Source organism: Heloderma suspectum, chromosome 2, assembly GCF_057233095.1.
Source record: "Heloderma suspectum isolate Gila_16-S chromosome 2, 16-S_ref, whole genome shotgun sequence".
Classification (NCBI taxonomy): Eukaryota; Metazoa; Chordata; class Lepidosauria; order Squamata; family Helodermatidae; genus Heloderma; species Heloderma suspectum.
Window position 1 is genome coordinate 251,166,856 of NC_139459.1, and position 24,103 is coordinate 251,190,958.

At 42.2% G+C, this 24,103-nt stretch overlaps 1 protein-coding gene across 3 annotated transcripts in view; it reads left to right on the forward strand.

Moving 5' to 3' along the window:
• Positions 1-24,103, forward strand: part of PPP2R2B (protein phosphatase 2 regulatory subunit Bbeta) — a 390,243-nt gene that overhangs the window by 28,354 nt on the left and 337,786 nt on the right. The window contains exon 2 of one of the 3 annotated variants that reach the window (XM_084838724.1): positions 2,763-2,858. The exons of 1 other annotated variant lie outside the window; for it this stretch is intronic. In XM_084838724.1, the coding sequence (XP_084694850.1) occupies positions 2,780-2,858 (79 nt within the window). In that variant the 5' untranslated portion in view covers positions 2,763-2,779. Of the gene's footprint in view, positions 1-2,546; positions 2,859-24,103 lie in introns of those variants that run through there. One more of the 3 variants, XM_084838721.1, reaches the window with a different exon arrangement.

Genomic DNA, 24,103 nt, shown 5'->3' on the forward strand with positions numbered 1-24,103 from the left:
AATGTTATTTTCATATAAACAATTAACATGCAGGGTTTAAAAACACACACACACACACACTATATGCCATGGGGGGAGAAGCAGGATCCAGACTGTGGCTCATGGAGATGGGGGGTTAACCCTTTCTCCACCACCATGGTCCTAGCAAAAAAAAATCCCTCCCATGCTGCTATTAGTTCCAGAGGGAAACCAATTTGTGCTTGAAGACAGGTTTGTTAATATGGGAATGTCAGTTCTAAACCAAACACTATCTTGTGTGAATTAGAGTAATAATATGTCACACCCCTAAATTACAAAATAATATGTCACACCCCTAAATTACAAAAAGCATCTGGCTCAAAATCCAAACTATGCTAGTTTCTCAGTTAGCAAGTAGTTGTTAGATCTTAGGAAACCAATTGTCCATTTCCTTTGCATGACTATTAGTTGTTCCTCTAGATTTAAGATGCACTGTGGATATGTGATAGTGGATCCCATATTCTGCCCCACTCAGATGAAATTCTAGACCCTGTATTTAGGGAAACCTTCACAAAATGTATCTAGCTCTGGATGGTTGAAATTCACAGATTATTTTCATGAAGCATAGCAAAAGATAGCATTTTTTAAACCAAGGCTGCAATCCTATGCACATTTACTTGGGAGTAAGAACCATTGAAATGGGTTGTACTTATATCCACCTAGACATTATTAGGATAGGATTTCAGAAGGGAAATTTGTAACAGGGTAAAAACTTAAAAACCACGTACCTAAAATAGGCCTGGGTCATGCGTTACCCCCTGTCATCCATGTCCTTGTAGAAATGCTTGAATTGCACTATTGTTTCAAGAAAAACAGCAGCTCAGTAAATGTAATTTCCATAAAATATTTTAGGATGTGGCTTTAGATATTTCTTTAAAACAATCTAGTTAGTGTATTTACTTTTTACTTAAAGCTGGACTCCCTTGTTCAAACTCACACCTTGGCCCCAGTAGATGGCACATCAGTGGATGTGTTTGCATGTCACTTTACGCCATGCATTATAGATTAATAAGCCAGAATTTGAACAAGCTCATGCATCCAGTCCATTTGCTCCTGCTTTTCCCCTCCTTTCATATAAATGGGTAAACAAACCAGAAAAGTGAGAACTTTGCATGACATCCAAGCACAGGATTATGGTTTATTGTGCCCAACAAGCCAGGATTTGTAAATCAACAACAAATCCTGGTTTAAAGCTGGTTTATAATCTTGGCATGCTTGGAAACAAACTATAATCACAGGTTTTGACATCACACAAAGGTCTCCTTTTTCTTGTTTATCTGCTTACACAAAGGGTGTGTGTGCAAATGGGCGACATGTACTAGCATGCTGATCTTTCACATTCTGGTTTATTAAGACATAAAAGTGATGTGCAAATGTAGCCACCAACTCTCAGTTTTAGTGGCCCATCTGCATTATGGAAATAATATTGACCTACTGTATATGGTTGTTGTAAGATTACTGAGAAAATGTATGCAAAACACTTTGAATATGACAAAAGTGCTATGCTAAATGTGATTCTTTCTGCTCCTATATATATGTTCCTATATCCAAAAACGTAGCGCTAAAAGAAACGAGGGCTGTAATCCTATACACACTTACCTGAGAGTAAGACCTATTGAACTTAAACTGTGTAGATACGTGCTATAAGGTTGTAATCCTATACACACCTGAAGTCACGTTAAACTTGATAGGACTTACTTCTGGGTAGCTATGGATAGGATTGCACTGTTAGGCTGCAATCCTATGACCCTTCCTTGGGAGTAAGCTTCACTGAATACAGTGGAACTTACTTCTGAGTAAACACGCAGAAGATTGTGTTGATACCTATATCCTATGTACACATAGTTGAAAATAAGCTCCTTTGAATTCATTAAGCTCAACTACTACATTTTTCCAGTACAAGTGAATGTGATGGGAAGTAGTTCATTCTAAAACTAAGCAGCTTCTATTGTTGGGCATCTGTATAGAAACCTCTGTTCTGTTATTAATAATTCTCCATAAGAATTAAGAAAAAAAAAGCAGTAAGAAGAGCAGAGAGCCACTTTTAGTTCACCTACAGTTCAATCCTATGCTCGGAAGTAGGTCTCAATGGGACCAGGTAAGCGTGTGTATAAGACTGCAGCCTTAACGACCCTTTAACGCATTGGCGCTTTCCTTTTTCAGCTTTGTAATAGCCTTTGTCACCGTGTCACCCAAACACCTAGGTGACACGGGGGAGGGGGGGGGATGTCTTTTGCAATGCAAACCGAAGCATGTTTACTTAGAAGTACGTTCCACTGAGTTCCAATGTTACTTACTCCACAGTAAATGCGCGTAGGATTGCAGTCTCCCTTTCTACGGATCCCTGCAGAGTTTGGGACGCGTTTCAGCACCCCGCGCTGTTAACGATCGTTCTTCCCAAAGCAGCGGCGCTGGCGACTATTGCCCGCAGCCTCGTTCGGTGTGTGTGTTTACAGGCGGGAGGGACTTAGTCAGCAAATCCTGTTCTGATGAGCTTCAGCCAATGAGGAGCCGCGCCCTGCTTGCCTGGGGGCTTCAGAGTTGGAGCTGGATGCCTGCAGAAATGCGAGGCGGTTCTTGCTGGTGCTGATGGCAAAATGGGGTCCGGCTACGGAGGCTACTCAGCTCTCCCCGCTCTGCAGCGCATGGAGGGATTCTGTAATGAACCCATCATGTAGCCTGCCTGGCAAGCCTGAGGATTCCTCATGGATTGAGGAGACTGTTTATCCCTTATTTTTATATAGATATATTTTGCTGGAAGATGAAATGCTTTTCTCGTTACCTGCCTTACCTCTTCAGACCTCCGAACACCATCCTCTCTTCCAGCTGCCACACTGAAGGTACAGATCAGAGAGGAGAGGGACAGGATGATGGGTGATACGCACGGTACAGGTCAGAGCCGAGAGGAGGGGAAAGATGAAAAGTGGGAGGAGAACGTGGCTTCCCCGCCCAGTCGCTGTTGACATTGCCTTTTTCAGGCAGTGTGTGAGCGCGGGGCGGGTGCTAGCAAAAAGCTGGTCTAGTGGCAAAGGTTTCAGGAATTCGCGTGGCCTTGTAGAAAACCCGTTATTGCGGGAGAGTCAAGTCAAATGGTGCAAAACATGACAATATTAGGAATAATATTAGGAATATTAGGAATAATATTAGGAATATTAGGAATAATATGACAATATGGGCCCTTCAAAGGATCTAGGTGGTTTTTATAAAGGCATGCACAAATGTTGCTATTAAGTTTTGTATGTGTGTTTCATGTTTTACCAGTAAGAGAAAGAAGTAACTAGAACCAATTTTAAAATCTGCACTACAAATGTGAATATGTGTCACTGTTTTAGGTTTTTTTTCTTATTCACATACACTTTTTTTTATGCACTTACTTTCACTGTTTCACTCATTCATACAAGTCTGTTTTCAGATTTCAAAGGGGGATGGGGCAGAATAGCTGTGCAGATCAGGTAATTTATACAATACATTTTAATAAGGTTTAAACTTGATAGACTGGAGGGAAAATGTATAGTTTATGATTCTAGGGCCTGGGAGAATCCTGTGAAGTTTTGCCTTTCTTGGGCAAGTTTCTCCACTACTGATTTGCCTGATGTACTTCTCTGTGTGTGAGAGGGAGATGTCAGGCAGTTTTATGAATTATCATTGATGCCACATTCTAACCGTTTGTATAGAGCTTACAGGAAGTATTATTGAAACCATTATCATACATTATTTTAAAGGGGGGGGGGTCATTTTCAAAAGCCAGAAGTAGAACACGCTTGTAAGAAGGTTTCTAAAGTGGGAGCTTTGAAGCAGCTTTGTGACCATCCAACCCTGTGACACTGCTGTGTGGGGAGGGGAGAATGCCTTTTTCAGTGTAATTGAAAGCAGCATTATCTCTGTGGAAATTTTAAATGAATTGTTAAATATTACTGTGATTGATGCTGTGAAACCCAGTTGCATAGCTAGTGCAACGTACACAGGCAAATCATCTAGCATATAATTAGAGCTAATTAAATGTTAAAACAGTAGTAGTGGTGCTGAGAACACAATCCAGTATTGAGTTGTCTTTAATCTATGCCTTCTAGATCTAAAGCCATTTCATTTTAGCTGGGTAATTTATGATTGGAACATGGGAGTAAATGGTAGGCAATAGGTTGGCCTCTACTTGTCCCCATAGTTGTCATAGCATTAAAAAATGTGCCCAAGACTGGTTACTGAACCCAATAATCTTATTGGATTAAAACTATGGGGCACATAGTTTTAACCCAATAAGCCTTATTTTTACTATTTTATATAGGAACCAGTTGGATTGCATTTCCTTGTACTGGTCTTTGGTTCTTAGTTTGCAAGAATGCTTTACACAACTAGATTATTTATTCAGTAAAATAATGTACTGTTATTAAATAATGACTAATCAGCATACTAAAATTTTTGGGCTGTTTGCACAAAAGATCATTTTATTTTCTTTTACTATTAGTTTCTGATCCATTTGTCTAAAAAATATGTTTAGTATGTGACCCAAGTTTGCCTATAACCCAAACCTGTCCTAGGGAATTCCCTAACTAATCCTCAACTCCATCTTCTACCCTTTCCCTCTTGTTTCCCTTCTGTCGAAATGTTGATTGTAAGCTCCTCGAGGCAAGGATTTCTCTTTTTGCTTATGTTATTCTGTATAGCGCCATGCATATTGATGTTGCTGTATATTATTTATCTCTTAATGTCTACCCTGCTTTTCAGCCAGACTGGGTCTCCAAGGCTCTTACAACATTAAAATCAATCTATACAAAACAACTAATTTAAATATAATAAATAAAGCAATACAAAAGAAAATATCTGGACCACCTCCAAGGTTACACATTAAAGATTGGCAGTTCAGGTAGTAGTCAGTTCGGATCTGGAAATGACACATGAAAGAAAACAGAAGTACTAGATCCATGGATTCACACATGGCCTGTAGTCTGCTAAAAGGAAAAAGCCTATAAAACAGCCAGTTGGCTGTAGATGGTTTCACACCTGAAGCACAAAAGTCAATTGACATTTTTCTTATGTTCATTATTAATTAACAGATAAATGGTAGTGAGGAAAATTGTGTCCCTTTTAGAATCTGAAATCTGAAGCAACTGAACCATGTCATCTCACGGGAGGAGCTAGTTGCCATATAAGGGGTCCCAAAGTCATAATCAAGACTAAAAAAGTGGAGGTATACAGTGCATTCAGCTTCTACCTCCTGGACCAATCAACATACTACCAAAAACTAGTCTGGGAGAGGAGCCAAGGAAGAATTCTTACCTCTCCAGTATCTGTTGGATCCCTGCTTCAAGTACCTGAGGCTGCGTACCTGGTTTGGTTAGGACCATATGCTCACCACCAAACAGTGCTGTCGGTTTTGACAGTGACCATAAACTACTTGAAGAGAGTCTGTGTGATCATTCAACTGAACTTTGAATCACACTTTAAATTTTAAAATTTACCTTCAGATTAATTGGTAGGGTTGACAGCAAGCAAAGACTCTGTGGTTTGGAAGTTTTCAGATACTTCTCTGCTGCCATAAAGACCTCATAGATGCATCAGCTTCTTCCTCCTTGCAACATATTTGATGAAAAGGAAACTTTTCATCACTAGAATCCTTTATGTGTTTGCTTGGAAGTAAGCCCCATTGAGTACAATGAAGGGGTACAGGATTATAGCCTTAGGGTGCAATCCTATGCACTCTTACTTGGTAGTAAGTCTTAGTGGATTAAGTGAGACTTACTTCTGAGTAAGTCTGCATGGGATTGCACTGTTTGTTAATTATGCTTTTTATACACTATGTATCCAAAGCTAGCCCTACGTTTGTGTTTCAGGATGGAACTACTTTTATTCTAGCAGTAAAACCAACATTAAAACATGTCTTATAAATCTAGATTTTCCACTATGTTCATGCTGATGGACCTTAACTTGTTTGTTTTTTAAAGTCATTTTCATGTGTTACTAAAATAAGGAATATTCCAATTCCCCAACTGGATGAAGAAGGAAGTGTTAAAGATAAGGGTTTTTTTTTGCAGCCATTAATAGTTTTTGTTTATAAGTAATTTAAAAAAAACATAATCCATAGTTGGGCAATACATTTATTAGGACCAAACAACATTTTACAAAAGTGTGCAAACTTTTGTGTTCTCTAGAACTCTTAATGAGGTTAGGTGGTACAAAAAGCAGGGGATGTGGGAAGAAATAGTAAAGTCCAAAGAGTTTGTCCAGATGTTGTGGCCATAAAGTCTGCAGTTTTAGCCCCAGTCTCAAAACAGAGATTTGCAGACTGAGTTAATTTGCAGACTGAATTTGTAGGTGTAGCAGGTATCAGATGAGAGAGAGAGAGAGAGAGAGAGAGAGAGAAGCAATGGCTGTTCTTTATTACTAATCAACTTATACTTAAGAAAAATGTTCCCATTCCTTCAGAATTCTCAAAACGGCTTCTTCATAGAGATTCTTCAATATGTAAATTAATTATAACTGATCAATCAATTCAGTTGTTGAAAGCCAATGTTAATCAATGAAGGGCGTAATCCTATGCATGCTTAGACAGAAAAATCTACTACAACTCCCAGCATTCATATAATCTTTCATTATATGGCAGCCCAACAACAAAACATCTTAAAACATAGGTGATTGAATCATGACTCCCAATATTCCTCTCCTAGTACATTCCATGTTCCATTCCTAAGCCATATTTCAGAATCACAACCTTAGTTGATCAAGGCATCTTACTGTGCAATTCTATGTATATCTATTCAGCAGTAACCCCTACTGAGTTTAGTGGGGCGTACTCCCAAGGAAGTTTACATTAAATTACAGCCTTAGAGTGCAATCCTATGCATGTTTAGACAGAAAAAAGTCCTACAGTTCCCAGCTTTCCTGAGCCAGCCATTAGTATGAAATGCTTATGTGCTTTTGTTTCAAGGTGCTTTTCTTTTTTACTGAAATGTAGTGTTTGTACCTCTTACGTAGATTCTAAAACCAAATCTGGTACATATCTAGCTGGTTCAAGTGTGATCTGAGACCACTGACTGTTAATGTGAGTCTTAGCCTTCTATTGTTTTTCTTGTCTACCAGACAACCTTTGGAAGCCAATGAAATCCTATTAGTTCAGAAAGTTCACCGAGTGTTTTGAGTGGGAGCCATCAAGGTCATTTCCTGTCACTCATGCATAGAATGACACATATAATGTCTTTAGACAAAGAGAAATCTGGAAAATCTGTGTATGCCATAGCTGAGGCAGAGAAATAAATGTTTCAAGTCGATATATTAGATAATGTATGTGCCATGTGAACCCAACGGAATTTTAGAAGAAGAGTGTAGCTATCTGAAGGTTGCTTAATAAGGAAAAAATATATTTTCTTGAATTCTTTCATCTAAACCACTAAGGCACTATTCTTGAACTTGGTTACCATAAGCAAAATGATACTAGACCAAATAATGAAGTGACACGTTCGCATGGCTTCGATGGAGACAGCTTTGCTCTTACCAATCTCTGTAGACCTAATTAGAGGCGTATCATGATGACTCTTCCCACCCCCCGCCAAAGCTATGGCATGAATGAACCAGTGAAAAATTTTGTTTTTCAGAAGAATATGTCATCCTAACAGGCTAGAGGAGGCCTCATACTTATGTAGATGTGGAGAACATAATGATACACCACTACTGACCTTACTTGGTCCTTGTCCTGACGTATTGAAATAATGCCATAGAATTCCATTGTGTCCTATCAAGATTGCCAACAGTTTCTTTTTATAGATAAACTTCATAGATCTTGTTTGCATGTAATGGTGGAAAATCATGGGTTAATTGTGGGGGTGAGTGCTGTGTGTGAGCCGCTTCCAGTTTCCAGCAACAACCTACCAATGGTGCATTCATAGTTTGTTACCGAGACATCTGAACCTGGGCACTTAGGGTGTTCGTGAGTTAAACAACCCAGGGTTAACCCATAGTTTTTCTTGGGTTAACTCTGGGTTATTTAGCCCACGAACGCCCAAAGTACCCGGGTTCAGATGTCACGAATGCGGCATTTGTAGGTTGTTACTGGAAACCAGAAGCAGCTCACATATGGCACACATCCCCACAATTAATGGGTTAATTAAGCCACAATTTGCCACTGAACTCTGCCATTATGCGCGAACAACTCTATAGTCTGTTTCTAACAGCTCATACTTTCTGAAAAGGAATCTTCTACAGTTGTACTTTATTCAGTTAAGTTGATTCTTACTGTCACAATCCTTGGATATGCCTGTGCAGGAACGTAGAGATACTCCTGCTTTATTCATTTAAGGGGTGTTTGTACAGGAGGTTATTAGTATCCCATGTGTCCACATTGATGAATTCTCTAAACTGGAAAAAAGAGAGAGAAAGAGGTAATCTGAGATTTTTTGCATCTGCCTCACCATTGGGCTTTTGCCTTTTGTTTGTGCCACAACAAAACACATCTCAGGTTGCAATCCTATGTACACAAATTTGATTGTAAGTATGAATTCTGTGGGACTTAATTCTGGATAAACATACACTGGATCAGACTGCATGTAATCTAAAGATAATATAAGGAATGGAAAATTTACCTTCAGCAGTTTCCACAACTCTGAAGTTGTTTTAATTATAGCTTAAAATAATTTTGGGGTTGTTCTTGAATCCACAAAATGTGCTTCTTTGCCTTTTTGTATGTGCAAAATGCAAAGACACAAAAGTGAAAAATAAACAAAATGGTGCATAGAATTTAATGCTCTCCTGGGACTAGATTAAGGCTGCAATCCTATACAGTGTATCGTACACAGACTTACATGGGACTAAGCCCCATTTAACTCAATGGGACTTACCTCTGAGTAAATATATGTAGGATCAGGCTGTTAAATAACTTTCTCATAAATGCTCAGGGTGATTTACAAGTAGCATACAAAATATATAAAAAATAAAGAGATAAAACAACAACCAATAGGCATGATGAAATAACAAACTTAAGGTTTTTCAAATCCCATATTTCTAATTCTCCCATTGATGATAACACAGTTTGAAAGGCATTACCTTTGGCAGGATCATGCCCATTAATAATACCAAATTGCTTTTCATATGCTGGTTTTATCAACAGCAGTAATTCAATTTTGATTTTTCATTACAACATAGAATCATATAGAATCATAGAATAGTAGGGTTGGAAGGGGCCTACAAGGCCATCGAGTCCAACCCCCTGCTCAATGCAGGAATCCAAGTCAGAGCATCCCTGACAGATGGCTGTCCAGCCTCGTCTTGAAGGCCTCCAGTGTGGGAGAGCCCACCACCTCCCCAGGTAATTGGTTCCATTGTCGTATTGCTCTGACACTCAAGAAGTTTTTCCTAATGTTCAGCCGGAATCTGGCTTCCTGTAACTTGAGCCCATTATTCCGTGTCCTGCACTCTGGGATGATCAAGAAGAGATTCTGGCCTTCTTCTCTGTGACAACCTTTCAAGTACTTGAAGAGCGCTATCCTATCTCCCCTCAGTCTTCTCTTCTCAAGGCTAAACATGCCCAGTTCTTTCAGTCTCTCTTCATAGGGCTTTGTTTCCAGTCCCCTGATCATCTTTGTTGCCCTCCTTTGAACCTTCTCCAGTTTGTCTGCATCCTTCTTAAAGTGTGGTGCCCAGAACTGGACACGGTACTCCAGATGAGGCCTAACCAGTGCTGAGTAGAGGGGAACTAGTACTTCCCGGGATTTGGAAGCGATGCTTCTATGAATGCAGCCCAAAAGAGCATTTGCCTTTTTTGCAGCCACATCACATTGTTGGCTCATATTCAGCTTGTGATCGACAACAATTCCAAGATCCTTCTCGCTCGTAGTGTGGTTGAGCCACGTATCCCCCATCTTGTAACTGTGCATTTGGTTTCTTTTTCCTAGGTGCAGAACTTGGCATTTGTCCCTATTAAATGCCATTCTGTTGTTTTCTGCCCAGCGCTCCAGTCTATCCAGATCACTTTGAATTTTGTTTCTGTCTTCCAAAGTATTAGCTATCCCTCCCAATTTTGTGTCATCTGCAAATTTGATCAGCATTCCCTGTACCTCCTCCTCCAAGTCATTAATAAAAATGTTGAAGAGCATTTTTATTAACATGTCCTGAACAAGTGCATCAAAATGAACTGCAAGCATGTATCAACTTAGTGTCATACTAAACTTGGGTGCTAGAAGAATACATTTCAATCTTATAAGAGAAAAGCACAATAAGAAGCTGACCTCTCCAAAAGAAAAAAGCGTATTAGGAATACAGCCCTGGATAGGTTCTAAGGGCATGAAATTTATGCAAAGTGCTGTTTTTGACCTGAGAGTCAATGAGATTTACCTCTGGATAAATATGCATAGGTTCACCTGCACATGTTCCAGTTATTTCAGTGGAATCCTGGACATGTCTATTCTGAAATAAGACCCATTTCATGCAAAGGTACTTACTCTCAAGTAAGTGCAACATTTTAATAAGGTTGCAACATTAAGCATGTGCTTAACTGTAAGTAGAAATTAGTGGGACAAAGCTGAGTAACTATAACTGGAATGGCTATTAAGTGTTTTAACAACTAAATTTATGTTACAAATGCTGTTACTGTAACCATTGTGTAAATTAGTGGAAGACAATTAGCTATCGCATAAGCTAGAATCAGCTCCCACAAAGTAATTTTCTTTTATTTTTATTTAGTAGATCTATATCCCACAGTTTGACTCCTCCAAACAACTCACACTTATAAAATAATGGATACATTAAGAGAAAGACAGATGACCTCAAGAAGACTAGAGAACCCCTTCCCTAAGAATATAGAAATTGGCTCTCTTTGCTTTAAAGCAACAATATGCTTTCTTTGTCCATGCTGTTAACTACAGCTTATTTGTCCATTTGTTAAATACAGGTTCCCTAATAGGATATTCTGGTCTGGCAACTGAGCAGGTTCCTACAGCTTAATCACGAAAGCACAGCCTTCCCCAACCTGGTGCCCTCCAGATGTTTTGGTGTACAATTTCAGAATTCCTGATCACTGGCCATGCTGGCTGAGGCTGATGGAAGTTTGTCCAAAATATCTGGAGGGCACCACATTGGGGAAGGCTGCTATAACACTCCTAACTGAAGTAAATAGAATCCAGTGGGGTGCTTATGCCTACGCCTACGCTGATTCTCTTATAACCCAGTAATGCCTGTCCACAAATGGCCCCCACTGCTTGCAGATTTAGCACTTCTGGGGCAACGGAAAACGAGTGAAAACGCTTGTCCTAATTGAAAAATGAGCATTTCCACTCATTTCAGGCCTTCCTCTGGGAAGTGCCAAATCTCTGTTGCACAAGTGGTGGATGCCGCTTGCACCACAGAATCTGTGGGGCGCAAGGGAATCAGCGGGGGCGTAAGTGCCCCATTGGATTCCCCCAAAAGCTTGTATTGAAGGGGATGCTTCAGGAATGTATTTCAGTTACTAACCGCCCTATCCCCAAAGGCTCAGAGTGAGTAAAAATATTGAAAATTAAAGCTTAATTAAAACAATAAGATGAATATAAATATATATTGAAATAAAACTAGTATAAAACCTCCCCCATTTCTGTTATCCGCAATCACAAACTGTTCAAGTAGAATAGAGAGGACTTGTAGTGCTTTTGGAATAAATTCTTAAGGGGTTGGATGATGGAGGAAGTTCCAGAGCTTGGATGCTGCGCTGAAATATACGTCCCTACATGCCTTTGCTGTTTTAACTTGTTACCATTAGGAGGCCACTCCTAGCAACCCACAATGGGACAAGAGAAAGAGATGGTTTGTAGAGCTTCATTTGTCTGAGATCTATCTTTAAAATGTTCCTGATGACTCCTGGGTTGGTTCCATGGGATCTATATTTGCACATTGGGCCCTATAAAATATTTTCATCAGTCATTTGCTTCTGCTATTTCTGTATCCTCTTAACTTTGGACATTTCATCAGTGACTGAGAGAAAGAACTATTGCGCGGACGTGTGTGTGTACACACACAGATATATGGAACGGCAAATAAGTAACACAACAAATACAAATTTGTTCTTATATTAATGCAGTTCATGTCAATACTGAATATTCATATAAACATTCCATATTCAAACATCTGCGTGAACAAGTTCCCAGCTATATGAATATTCAGCTATAAAATGGTGTATGGACATACTAATGTCAAACAGCTGCTTGAATGAATAGCAGTATAGATGTTCATAAACTTGGCTCCACTATCTTCCGCTATCCGGAAGTAAATCCCATTATAGATCCTTTTTATTATTCCAATCTGGTACGCCTGGAACAAGGGCAAGGATAACACAACGTAGGTCTAAAATGCATATGTCCAAATACTGGACCACAGAGTAATCCAGAGGTTTTATGCAGTTTGTAAATAGTACAAGAGAGCCGAAGTTTCAATAATCTATGTTTGCAAGAGCAAGTGAAGAGCCATGAAACAAGGAACATGACTACAGCAGAGTTCAAGTCAAAAACAGAACAAAACTGGAGAGAACAAAGGGCTACCATCCACTGTAGCAGGAAGGGATTCCTGTGGTGCCTTGTTATATCCCAGAGATCAATCAGTCAGTCAATCCAGAAGCAAGGATAATCATTCAACGCGGAGTCAGAAAAGGAAGAGACTGGTATTGTGATTCTAGCTGCGATAGCTGTGCTGATACCACTTCAGGAGCGTTTTGTGAGAAGCAAGTGAGGAAAATTGTTCCTGTTAGGCCACTCATCATTTCCAGTAATCCCACAGTAAAAGATGGGTACTCCAACTAGGTGTATAGACTTGTACTGGCATAGATAACTTTGTAGTGGCTATCAAGCCCTTAGGTTGTATTTCTTTCCTTAAACATCATCCAATATCCATTCAACATGTTTCAACAAAAGCTAAAATTCAAGTCTGATTTGTTTTCAGCAGTCAAGATTTAAGTACTATTAACAAACTTTGAAGAAATAGTGAACAAACTATTCCACTGGAAGTGTTGGATGTGCTTCCAGATGAGGCTTTTATCCTACCACCACCCTGGCTCATTTACGGAATTTTACAAGGGGTTCAGACAATGTCTTCTTCCATTTTTAACCGTCTTGTGTTTTCCCACTGCTGCTTCTGGTTTTTTCCCCCCCTTACCACAGAAATTCTGTTAAGGAAAAAGAAGAAGATGGAATAGCTGCACAATGCTTTCTGGTTGTTGGTGCTAAGACCCTTGAGGCAGTAGTACTTTGTCCTGCTCCCCTGCAAAAAAACAAAACAAAACACATTTCATAGTGTGTGTCTGTCTGTTGATCCTTTGGTTTTATTTTTCTCAAACTTATCAGCTTCAAGTCTGTTGTATAAAGGTTTCTGTTTTTTTTAAAGTACAGTTTAAAAATATGATTTCCTATAGGATCCTAGTGTCAGGGTGGAAACTGAGCCAATAGAGCCCCAGAGCAATTCTGATTCTGAGGAGGAACAGCAATCCGTGGGAGAGGAGCTCGCTTATCTCTCACAAGCACAGCATCTGGCAGAGATTCCTCCTGCCAGCATTCCTGGGATAGATAGTGACCCTGGCAGTGAGAGAGCGCTGGAGGGAGGCTTGCTGGACGCTCGGTGCAGATGCAGGGAGCGACAACAGATGGAGGACGCAGAAAGGAGGCATAGTGCTCGTTTGGCGCATAAACAACGGTCGCGTCCCGAAGACCCAAGGGAAAGAAGGAGGATCTCTCCCTAGCCCATAAGTTTAGGGTCTTCCCGTGATTCTCCTTCAAATGGAGACCAACTGCCTAACCTGGAGCATAGGCTACTCTGCTATCTTTCCCCAGTGCTGTTCCTTGCTTAGTCGCTAGTGATTAGTATTCTGAAGGAGTCATAAAGTAATAAAGGAATAAAGTCTCGAAAAGAATTCCTCATTGTCTGTGTCCTGAGTTGGCTATTGGTGGGGACTGCAAGAGGCAGCTAGGGCGTTCCTGACACCTAGTATTATTATTCAAAACCAAACTCAGACGATTGTTAGTTTACAATTGTAGAAGTGTCCTTCATCCAAAGGGGTAGTTTTTGTGTGCTGCAGCAAAAGCAACAGTGTACTGGCAATTGAAAACTTCTGCAGTGAAATACGCTTTCATGAATAGGACAGGAGCTCACTTCATCAGATGTATAAAGTTTTATGTTCAGTTGGCCTCTTTCTCTCTCTCTCTCTCTCTGTGTGTGTGTGTGTGTGTGTGTGTGTGTAATACACACATACAGAGAGAGGGAGGGAGAAAGGGAGAAATATTTCATTAACACTGGGATCAAAAAGCATGACATTGAAAGGGTAGTGGTAGATCTGTGGCATTTCTATTCAGAGCCCAAATGTATAAATGAGATAAATAAAAGAGCAGCACTAAAATAGTGCAACAAAAAAGAGAGGCAAGCCTTAAAATGGTGCCAAAATATATGAGGAACTAATAAAGTTTCAAGAATGACTGGTGCATGGGGGGAAAAAATCCAGAGTTGAGCAATATCTTAATTATGACCAACCAATATGCCACAAAAGAGTGTGCAAGTTTTTGAGTTCTCCTGTTTTTTATATGTCTGGGAAAATACTGTATTTATCTGTTCAGATTGGAAACTATCAGCAGTGGAAGATAATTTTTTGCCATCTGAAGAGAGACTTTGCCTTTTGCGGGTTTCATTCCCTCTAACCACAAGGTAATGGTACCCAATTGGGCTTCAAATGGCTTTTTTTTTTTTTAACCCAGTGTACCACCTAAAATTAATCTCTGACTTTGCTAATGTAAAGACTGTCATGCTTCTCTGTACCAGCCAGCTCTCTGCCTACCCAGAAACCTGTTTGTTTCACTAAGGCATGAGATGGAAACAGGGAGAAATAGAGCTGGATAGATATCCATTAGCATCCCAGTCCCACCCCCACCAGCATGCCTTCTGTAGCCATGCTCATCTAGAGAACAAACAAACACGGAGGATGGAGAGGCAAAAATTGCCTCTATTCTTCCTCTCTGCCTGCCTGCAGCAGCTCAGCAGGGCATTAGATACATGAAAGCCTCCGAGTTCGGAAGCTTCCGTCTCAGGAGGGCGAAACCCATAGGATCGCACCGTAAGATAACCAGTTTCATTATGATCAAAAGCCACTGAGAGGTCAAGGAGTATGACTCTGCATTCTACATCCACCTGGAAGAAAGAGACAAGACAAAGGTCTCATAGTAAACTAGGGTCACATTTTATTTGACTATTTACAGGCAAAATGGTCTGCAGTAAGGTCCACAGACTGTGTGGAAATGGTGTGAGGCAGGTATCCCTTAAGGACCTCCTCCTGCATCCTGACAATGGGTGAGTCACCTGAGCCCTGCACACAAGCCATAATTTACAGCCTTGCTATGGCCGACCACCTCCTATTGTGGGAGGGCCTTCCATCTGACAAGACCCAAGACTTTGAGAACATTATTGTCAGGCCTCAAAGGCTGTTCCCCTCCCATCCCCCATCCCCACAACCTAAATGACAGGTATGGGAAACAACCCTTCACCGCAAAGGTGCCTCTAGGCACTCACCGGATATTTCCTGTTGAACAATCCTGCCATGGTAAAAGGGCAAGCCTTGGCTTAGCCCCATTCCCCCACAGAGCTAGTCAAAACAAGCCACATGCACATGCCTGGCCCCACAAAGCACTCCCCCAGCTGGCAAGTTGCCTGTTCGGCATAGCTGGGGGTGTTGGGGTGGGGGAGGCTGCATTCCCACTGTTTTTCTCCTGACAAAGGTCATCCATCAGGGCAACCAAAAAATCAAACAAAAACCAAGGCTTTTTCAGTACCAAATGCAGACCTGAAGCCAGATTGAGATGACTCTAGAAAACAACTCCATAACTGTATGGAGTCACTAGTGATAATACTATTATTTACACACTTATGAGCTGCCTTTCAGCCCAAATAGGATCCAGAGTGCAGAGCTAATACATCTGGGGCCCATCTACATGGGGCTTTTACTCTAGTTCTACTCTACCCCCAAGTTGATTGTGTCAGAGGATGTACACCACTCTCCATAGCTAGCCTGGCATTTCTCCCCTAAATCCGTTTTTTCCCCAAACTCATTTTGTGTTGGATTCTCCCATCACAGTGGCTTCAGTGCAGGCATCACAGTGGCTTCAGTGCAGTTCGGTAGTCCATGTGACCTCAGCTGGCTTTGGCGTGGGCTGATGGAAGTGGTGCTGATTGGTGGAAGGGAAAGTTGCATGGGCCAGAGGCATGGGGAGAACAGAGGGGTAAACATGCCTACCTGGAAATAACTCATTGCCTTCAATTCCACTTTGCTGAGTACAGGAGCAGCCTGGCTGTAGGGATGTACGAATCCCTTAGCTTGTTCTGTTCCGGGGATCCACGGTCCGTCACTCCCCCTGGAATCCTCCTCAGCTGGCTCCGCTCCATGGCAAGGCTGTGGAGCCGCCAGCCAGGGCTGGCTGCAGCTGGACTTCTGGCTGCTGTGGCCACAAATGGCGGCTGTCATAGCGGCCGCCATTTGTGCCCCTGCTCTTTGCTGTGATAGGCTACGTAAGTATTTATGTAGCCTATCACAGCCTAATGCAGCCACGCAAATGGCAGCCACCACGACGGCCGCCATTTGCAGCCGCAGCAGCCCAACAGCAGCCAGAAGACGAGCCGGAGCCACTACCACCGCATTTGCCACCGCCACCACATCCGCCGCCAGGTTGGTCCATCCTGGGGGGATTTTGGGGGGTGGCGGTGCAGGGGGGGAGGCTGTTCCGCCATGGACTCTGGGGGCCGGATTCCAAAGAATCTGGCTTCACTGGAGTCCGTGGCGGATTTCTCCAACATCCCTACCTGGCTGCTTTGAAACTGTGCTGTTGTGAATGTTCGCTGCCTCTTACTTTAAATATTGATTGAGCATGGTAGTGGGGAGAGGAGCCAGCTCTGTTGTTTTGAAACTGCTTAGCTACGAAGCAACACAGCTAAGAAACGGTGGACGCTTGTTGATTTGAAGCTGCGTAGCTAAGAAAGGGTGGATGCCAGGGCAGATGATTTTCATGAATGTGCATGCAGAAGCACTTTATTGATCCCGTGTGTGTGTGTGGGGGGGAAGCCTGTTGGTTGGGCAGTTAATATACATCAAAGACAATGTGCTAGTTGCTCTCCCTCCTTGCCCACCTTGCCGTTCTCTGCTCTCAGCACCTCTTGCACTCCCGCTCATTCTTCTCAGTCTCTGGGCAGTCTTCCTGCTTGCCCGCCTCAAAAATGTGTGTGTATGTGTGGTTTGTCATGAACATCTACTCATAAGGAAGTCCTCCATTGCACTTCATTGAACATGTGAGGGAGGAAGGGAGGGGGAGCAAACCTGTGCTCATTGGCTGCCTCGCACCTATGTTAATTTCTACTTTCCCACCCCAACTAATGTGGCTTCAGTGTCAGGGTGGACACTGAGCCCATAGAATCCCAGAGTAGTTCTGATTCGGAGGAAGAGCAGTCGCTCCTGGGAGAGGAGCGCGCCCCTTTTTCCCAGGGCCCGCAGCTGACAGAGATTCCTCCCACCAACATTCCTAGATTAGAAAGCAGTCCAGAGAGTGACCCAGCACAGATAGCAGACTGGGTGGATGCGCGGCGCAGACGCAGAGAGCGGCGCCAAATGGAGGGCGCGGAAAGGAGGCGTAGCGCCCAGTTGGCGCTCAAAGAATGGTTGCGCCCAGAGGATCCAAGGGAAAAGGGGAGGGATTCTCCCTAGTCCTTATATTCAGGGGTCTGCCAGTAATTGCCTTTCAAACGGGGACCAACTGTTCCAACTTAGGGCATAGGGATGCCGCTGCTCAGATCTAGTTGCTACCTGTAGAGTTGTTAAGTTGTAAAAGAAGAATAAAGCTTTGAAAAGAATCCCTTTGTCTGTGTCTGGACTTGGCTACTGGATTAGACTGAGAGAGCCCTCCAAGGAGCCCTTGACATTCAGTTCCCGTTTGCTCCGCAAAAGCAGAATACAGCAAGTTCATATGGGAAGAGGCAGCCTTTCAGATATCCTGAGGGCTGTCTTCACAGGGAATTTCCTGCAGATTGGGAGTGTTTTGTGGTCATTCATGGCACATGATGTTGTGGCCAGTGCACTGCTAACCAGCAGCTTCCATCTTGAAAAGCTGCATTATCAGACAGTTGTTTTACTCGGGGGGGGGGTTCAGTTAAAGCAGCTCCCAGGAGGTTCTGCTGCAGTGGGCTGTGTTCTTCTGCATTAACTCTGGGTGTGCCTTTGTGACCTGCTGTGACCTGGCAGCAACATGGTCAAGTGGTGAGGCCACCCTCCCCCCCATTCACTCATTTTCCCCGTTGGAATTACTATCTCCAGGGAGAGTAACTAGAGTAACTAGCCTGCCTTTCTGACTCATCTAAGTGCTATTGCGCTCTTTTGACCCTTCAGAATCACTCTGCACTTCCTCTTTGTGAGTGGGAGTAACTAGCCTCTGTTTCCCCATTGAGAGTGATCATTATGTGCTTCTCTGATGTTTGGATTACTTCGCTTTTCTGATGTTGTGTTAATTCGCTTCTCTGATGTTTGCGCTACTTTGCTTATCTGATGCTTGCAGTAACAACAGGTTGGAAGCTATATGACAGTTTGCTGGAATGGGGCAAAATTGGGATGGTGGGGTGTGCTCATGGGGGGCCTTCAGATGGTGTACTGAATCATTTGGGATTTTGGCTCCTTAATGGAAAAGTGAGTGAACAGGGAGCTTATACTCTTTCCTTTGGCATTAAACAAATGCACATTAGGGCTTTATCACAGTAGCGAACTACCATGGTATTGGGATCATGGAAGCAGAGAAGCCTGCCATTGTGAGCAGGGAAGAGTGGCCAGAGAAGGAGAAAGTGGGGAATGAGTTATAACTCTCTGTTTGCTGGAATGGGGCAATTGTGAATTAGTTACTCTCCATTAATGTAGTAGTAGGGGGAGCCTGGACAGGGACAGGAAACAAGCCTTTCTCACTGGTTGAGCAGCCCCTGCTGGGTTGATTATGTTCAGTTCTACTCCGTCCACTCAACCCGGAAGTATGTTGATTCCAAGCGCTGTATGACCCATGAAAAGCGTGGTTTTAGGTAAGGTATACTCTGCTTGTCTGGCTTCATGTGCCCCTGACGGACCAAAGCTGATTTCCTGAAAATGCAGTGAATACCCTGATGCTCTTCTCTGTCCATTGTCATGTAGATGGGTCCCTGGTCTCAAGCCAAATATAATACTATTTTCCTAACTATGCTACCTTAATACCTATAGTAGGGAAGAAACACACAACACCAATTTTTTTTTTTATTTGAACCGATATGTACATGTGACACATAACTAAGGACAACATGCAGCTGATGAAGTGAGATCTAATCCACAAAAGCTTATGCCACAATAAATCTGTAAATTCTTTGCTGTTTTTTATATAACCTTCTGAATTCTGATCATGCTCCCTGAAATTTTGCACATCTCTCTGTATCATCAAGTAGATCAATACTACAGAAAAAACCTGACCAGAAACGTATAATTGAGTACAGTTTTGTGCTTCATCTCTCACGTCAAATGTGTCTAAACCCCCATCCTGAGTAACAGCATAGAAGAGAGAGGGAACTATGAGACAGGGAAGAAGAAGTCAGAAGCTTTCAAAGGAGATTTGAAATGAGATGAAGAGCTGATAAGGAAGAGGAATATCCAAGACATCTGCTTCAGAAGATAATAGAAGCAGAAAAGCAGAAATAGTTTTCTAAAAAAGTTGCAGTGGGGCGGGGAGATGACAAATAAGACAAGGCCATTTCATGGAGAAGAAAAGGTATAAACAAGGCCCAAAGAGGGCACTTAACAACAGTGGTAATGAACCAGAACATAGTTTCCAGCTAGATATCAAAATGACTAGCGAGTAAATCTAGAATGGAATTAGGGTGGTCACTTACGTGTCTCCAAACAAAACAGGAAATCCATCACCGAAACAGAGGACACAGATTTGCATAAAATTTGCATATGCTAACTTTTATGTATAGATCCAAGTCTAAACATTCTTACTATAAATAGGAATACAACATATCTCACCATACTGGAGAACACTGTGACCAGGTGACCCAGGTGTTAACTGTCGATGGGCAACTTCAAGGCCTCTGGTCCCCGCTTCTTAGAGTTCTTTATCTTGAAACTGGACTTGGACTGGACAGCCCTTCAGCTATGGCCCTTCAATTAAAGTAGGACATGTAGCTGCTCTAAATGGAGTATTTTACATCTATGAAATGATTTTTTTTGCAGAGAAAATGTACAGCAACCTATACCAGCCTTCCCTATCTTGGTGCCCTCCAGGTGCATTTGATTACAACTCCCATCATCCCCAGCTGGGGATTATGGGAATTGTGGTCCAGCATTAGGTTGGGGAAGGCTAACATATACTAAGAGAACATTAAAGAGATAATAAAATTATTTTCTCTTTGCTATTAGTGTCTCAACATGATAATAAAAATGGAATGTAATATAAGTACAGAAGATGTTACAGATTGTTGCTAACAAAGTTCAAAAGCTTTAAGAAAATTACAGTGCAGTTATCCATTTTGCTGATGGTTCCTACCTCTTGAAAGGGCCCAATGAAAACCCTAGAAACTATTACTAAACAGACAATGTATGTAATAATTGCTGTTGCAAATTTTATACAATTATGCCACAGGAGACTGACATGTGGAACAAACAAGTTTTACTTAATACTGTGCAGCTGCTACTACAATTGAACTCAAGATGGCTGCTGTTTCAGTTTTCTACTGACGTTGCTCAGAAGAACCACTTTCTTCCATGTGCCCTCTCATGAAAAGCTTTGGTTCCTGTTATTAAAATATAGGTCCTGGTGGCCTTGGGCTCAAAATATGATATAAATGCAGAATAATAGGTGCTGTGCTCACTGTGATTTTGGGAAAATTAGAACCCAGCTTTGAACTGGGGAAATCTTAGAATACCAAAAACATCAGCGGAAACATGCAAAGTCAAAAGAAACAGGACGTCTTCCCCAAAATATGGTAGATGCAGTATCTGTTTCACACTTTTTTCTTGATTAGGACCTCAGAATACTTCTTCTATTTCAAGGCTGGTAAATGGCCATAGCGTGAGGTAGGCCATGTGCTTTGCATGCAATGGAATTCCTGGGTTCAATCCTTGTCATCTCCAGGTAAGCTAGGGAAGACTCCTGTCTGAGGCTCTGGGGAGCTTGTAGTAGGCAATACTGAGCTAGACAGACCAATGGTCTGATTTGGTATAAGGCAGCTTCCTGAGGATCTCACGAGCATTTTTATGTGGCTGCTATGATTTATGTGGCTACTTGTATTTTCCGGGATACTCTGGCATGGCTATGAACAGCTCTATGAATGCTCTGATACCAGTTGGTTTAATCCACATTTAAAGATTTTCCAGTATGGTAAGAAATACCAATATACGACATAACATTCACAAGACTGGTCATCCAAGCCTAGTTGGAGCTAAGGAGACAGGATACTTGGTGTCAGTGTTTATGCATTTCATGCACAACCACCTCCATTCATTAGTGGCTGTGTCTCATTCACAAGTTCAGAGCATGACTTGGTTTCAGGATTTTAATGATGATCTGTGATAATCCAGCAAATCTAGATACTTGATTAATGTTTAGACCCATAGCTAGTTCTCTGCTGACTACATAGCCAGCATTATATTTCTTGTGATTGGGCTGTAGCCATTTTAACAGGATTATTTAACTTTCTTGTTTTGATAGAACAACAACAACAAGAATGTGCATTGTGAATAAATATGTTCTGTCCGGTCAGGCTATGTTGGCAGCTCTTCTAGCAACAGAAAGATATGTTCTCTTACGGAAGAGATCTCAACTTTGGTGTATCTAAAACCAAGGTAATTGTGGAGAAATATAATGAAGATATGATTAATGAGCCTATTCTTTCTGAGAAAGAAGGAAAATGGGCAATTATAATTTGTAACTCTCTCTGCTCCCTAGTGGAGAGGGACGGTATTCATATGTGATGCATTAAAAGGGAAAGAGATGCAGAAGGGAAGTCTTGAATCACAGCTGTGGAATGGAAAACAGAAGGCTTCACTAGACAATTATTCCAACAAAATATTTGGGGATGTCTCATTAGCTCGTCACCAGCTTTCTTGTTAGCCCATTATTATCCTGGCTTTATCTGATTGTATGTTTGACAACATTTTTATAAAAAATCTATGGCTTTGGGGGGAAAGCGGAAACTGATGCACAAGAGAACTTTATCCAACCAGAGTTTTAATTGGCTCAGAGTGCTCAAATACCTAGGTAAATAGCACAAAACTAGCCAAACTAGATGTAGACATATGATCTTCTCTAACACTTAACTATCAGCATTGATTTAATGCAATTATTCTGCTTTAACATTCTTTTAGGGATTTCCCCCCTTTTTTAAAAAAGGCTTTGATTACTATATTTTGCTATCTTTGGAGGCCTCATGTTTGTTCCTTTTCAATGTTGCACCACCTGCCGGCTCACTCTGGAAGTATGGGGAATGTCTAATAGATCTCAGTCCTGCGCCGATGTTAGGGCTTTCTAGCCCTGAGCTAATCTGCATACACAATTTCCCTTGCAAGTCAAGGATGTTGCCATTGCCATATTCCCATAAGATGCCTAGGATGGTCAGAGCAGTGTGCTAAAGAGTAGACCGCTAGTGTAGTATATTGGCTAGAATGTTGGACTAGGACTGGGGAGGCCCAAAGTTGAATTCCTTTTCAGTTGTGAAACCCACTGGGTGACCTTGGGTCAACTGTTTCTCCAGACACTGTCCCTCGGCTTGACCTACCTCACAGGGTTGTTGTGAGGATAAAATGGGGGAGGGGCATGTATATTGCTCTGAACTCCTTAGAAGAAACAAGGGCTGTAAAAATAAATACAAATAAATAAGTATAATAATATTATCAGTAATAAAAAATAAAGGTTCATGATGCTTTTGGCTTGATGGACCACCTTCAACTCATACCAGCCTGCCTACACTCCAACTTCAGCACTGGAGATCCTGATTGTAAGAGCAATTACACTGACATTCCTGAGGGATATGGCCTTCATGGGAATGCCCCCCACTTGTGGAACTCTGTTCTAATTTATTTCTGCTAGGACTAGGGATGTACGAAAGTCATGTACCTTTTCGAAGGGTGACATTTGTGGTGGGGGGGAGGCGCTCTGTCCCTCCCCCTGAAATTCTGTCCAGCCGGCTCTGCTCTGCGGAGATTCCACAGAGCCGCCAGCCAGGGCCGCCCACAGCCGGACATCCGGCTGCTGGGCAGCCTGCAGGGACGGAAATGGCGGCTGCCATAGCTGCCGCCGTTTGTGTCCCTGTATTTTGCTGTGATAGGTGTCATAAATATTTACGTAGCCTATCACAGCAAGCAAAACAACAACAACAGCAGACACAAATGGCAGCGGCTACGGCGGCTGCCATTTGCGTTCTCTTTTTTTCGCCGTTTTAGCCTATGTAAATATTTACGTAGGCTATTACGGCAAAAAAAGAGGGGGGAACGCAAATGGCGTAGTGGGCGTCATTTGCGTTCCTTCTCCCCCCCGCCATTTTAGCCTATGTAAATATTTACGTAGGCTATTACAGCGGGGGGGGGGGGGAAGGAACGCAAATAGCGCCCACTACTCCATTTGCATTCCCCCTCTTTTTTTGCCATAATAGCCTACGTAAACATTTACGTAGGCTAAAACGGCGAAAGAAAGGGAACGCAAATGGTGGTCGCCGTAGCTGCCGCCATTTGCGTCTGCTGTTTGTTTGTTTTTGCTTGCCGTGATAGGCTACGTAAATACTTATGTAGCCTATCACGGCCTCCACAGGGATGCAAATGGTGTCCCTGCGTTAGCCGTGATAGGCTACGTAATTATTTACGTAGCCTATCACGGCTATGATGAGGAGGCGAATAGCGGCTGCAGACGCGGCCACCATTCGCAAGTCAGCGCGGACGGCAGCAGGTAAGTGCTCCGTTTCGCACGCCTTTTGTGGGGGGGGGGGCCTTCGTTCCGCCACAGATTTCGGGGGGCCGAATGCACTGACATTCTGTCTCACTGAGATCCGTGGCAGAATTCTCTGACATCCCTAGCTAGGACCCAGTATTACAGGCCTTCAGATGGGCCCTAAAATCTCATGT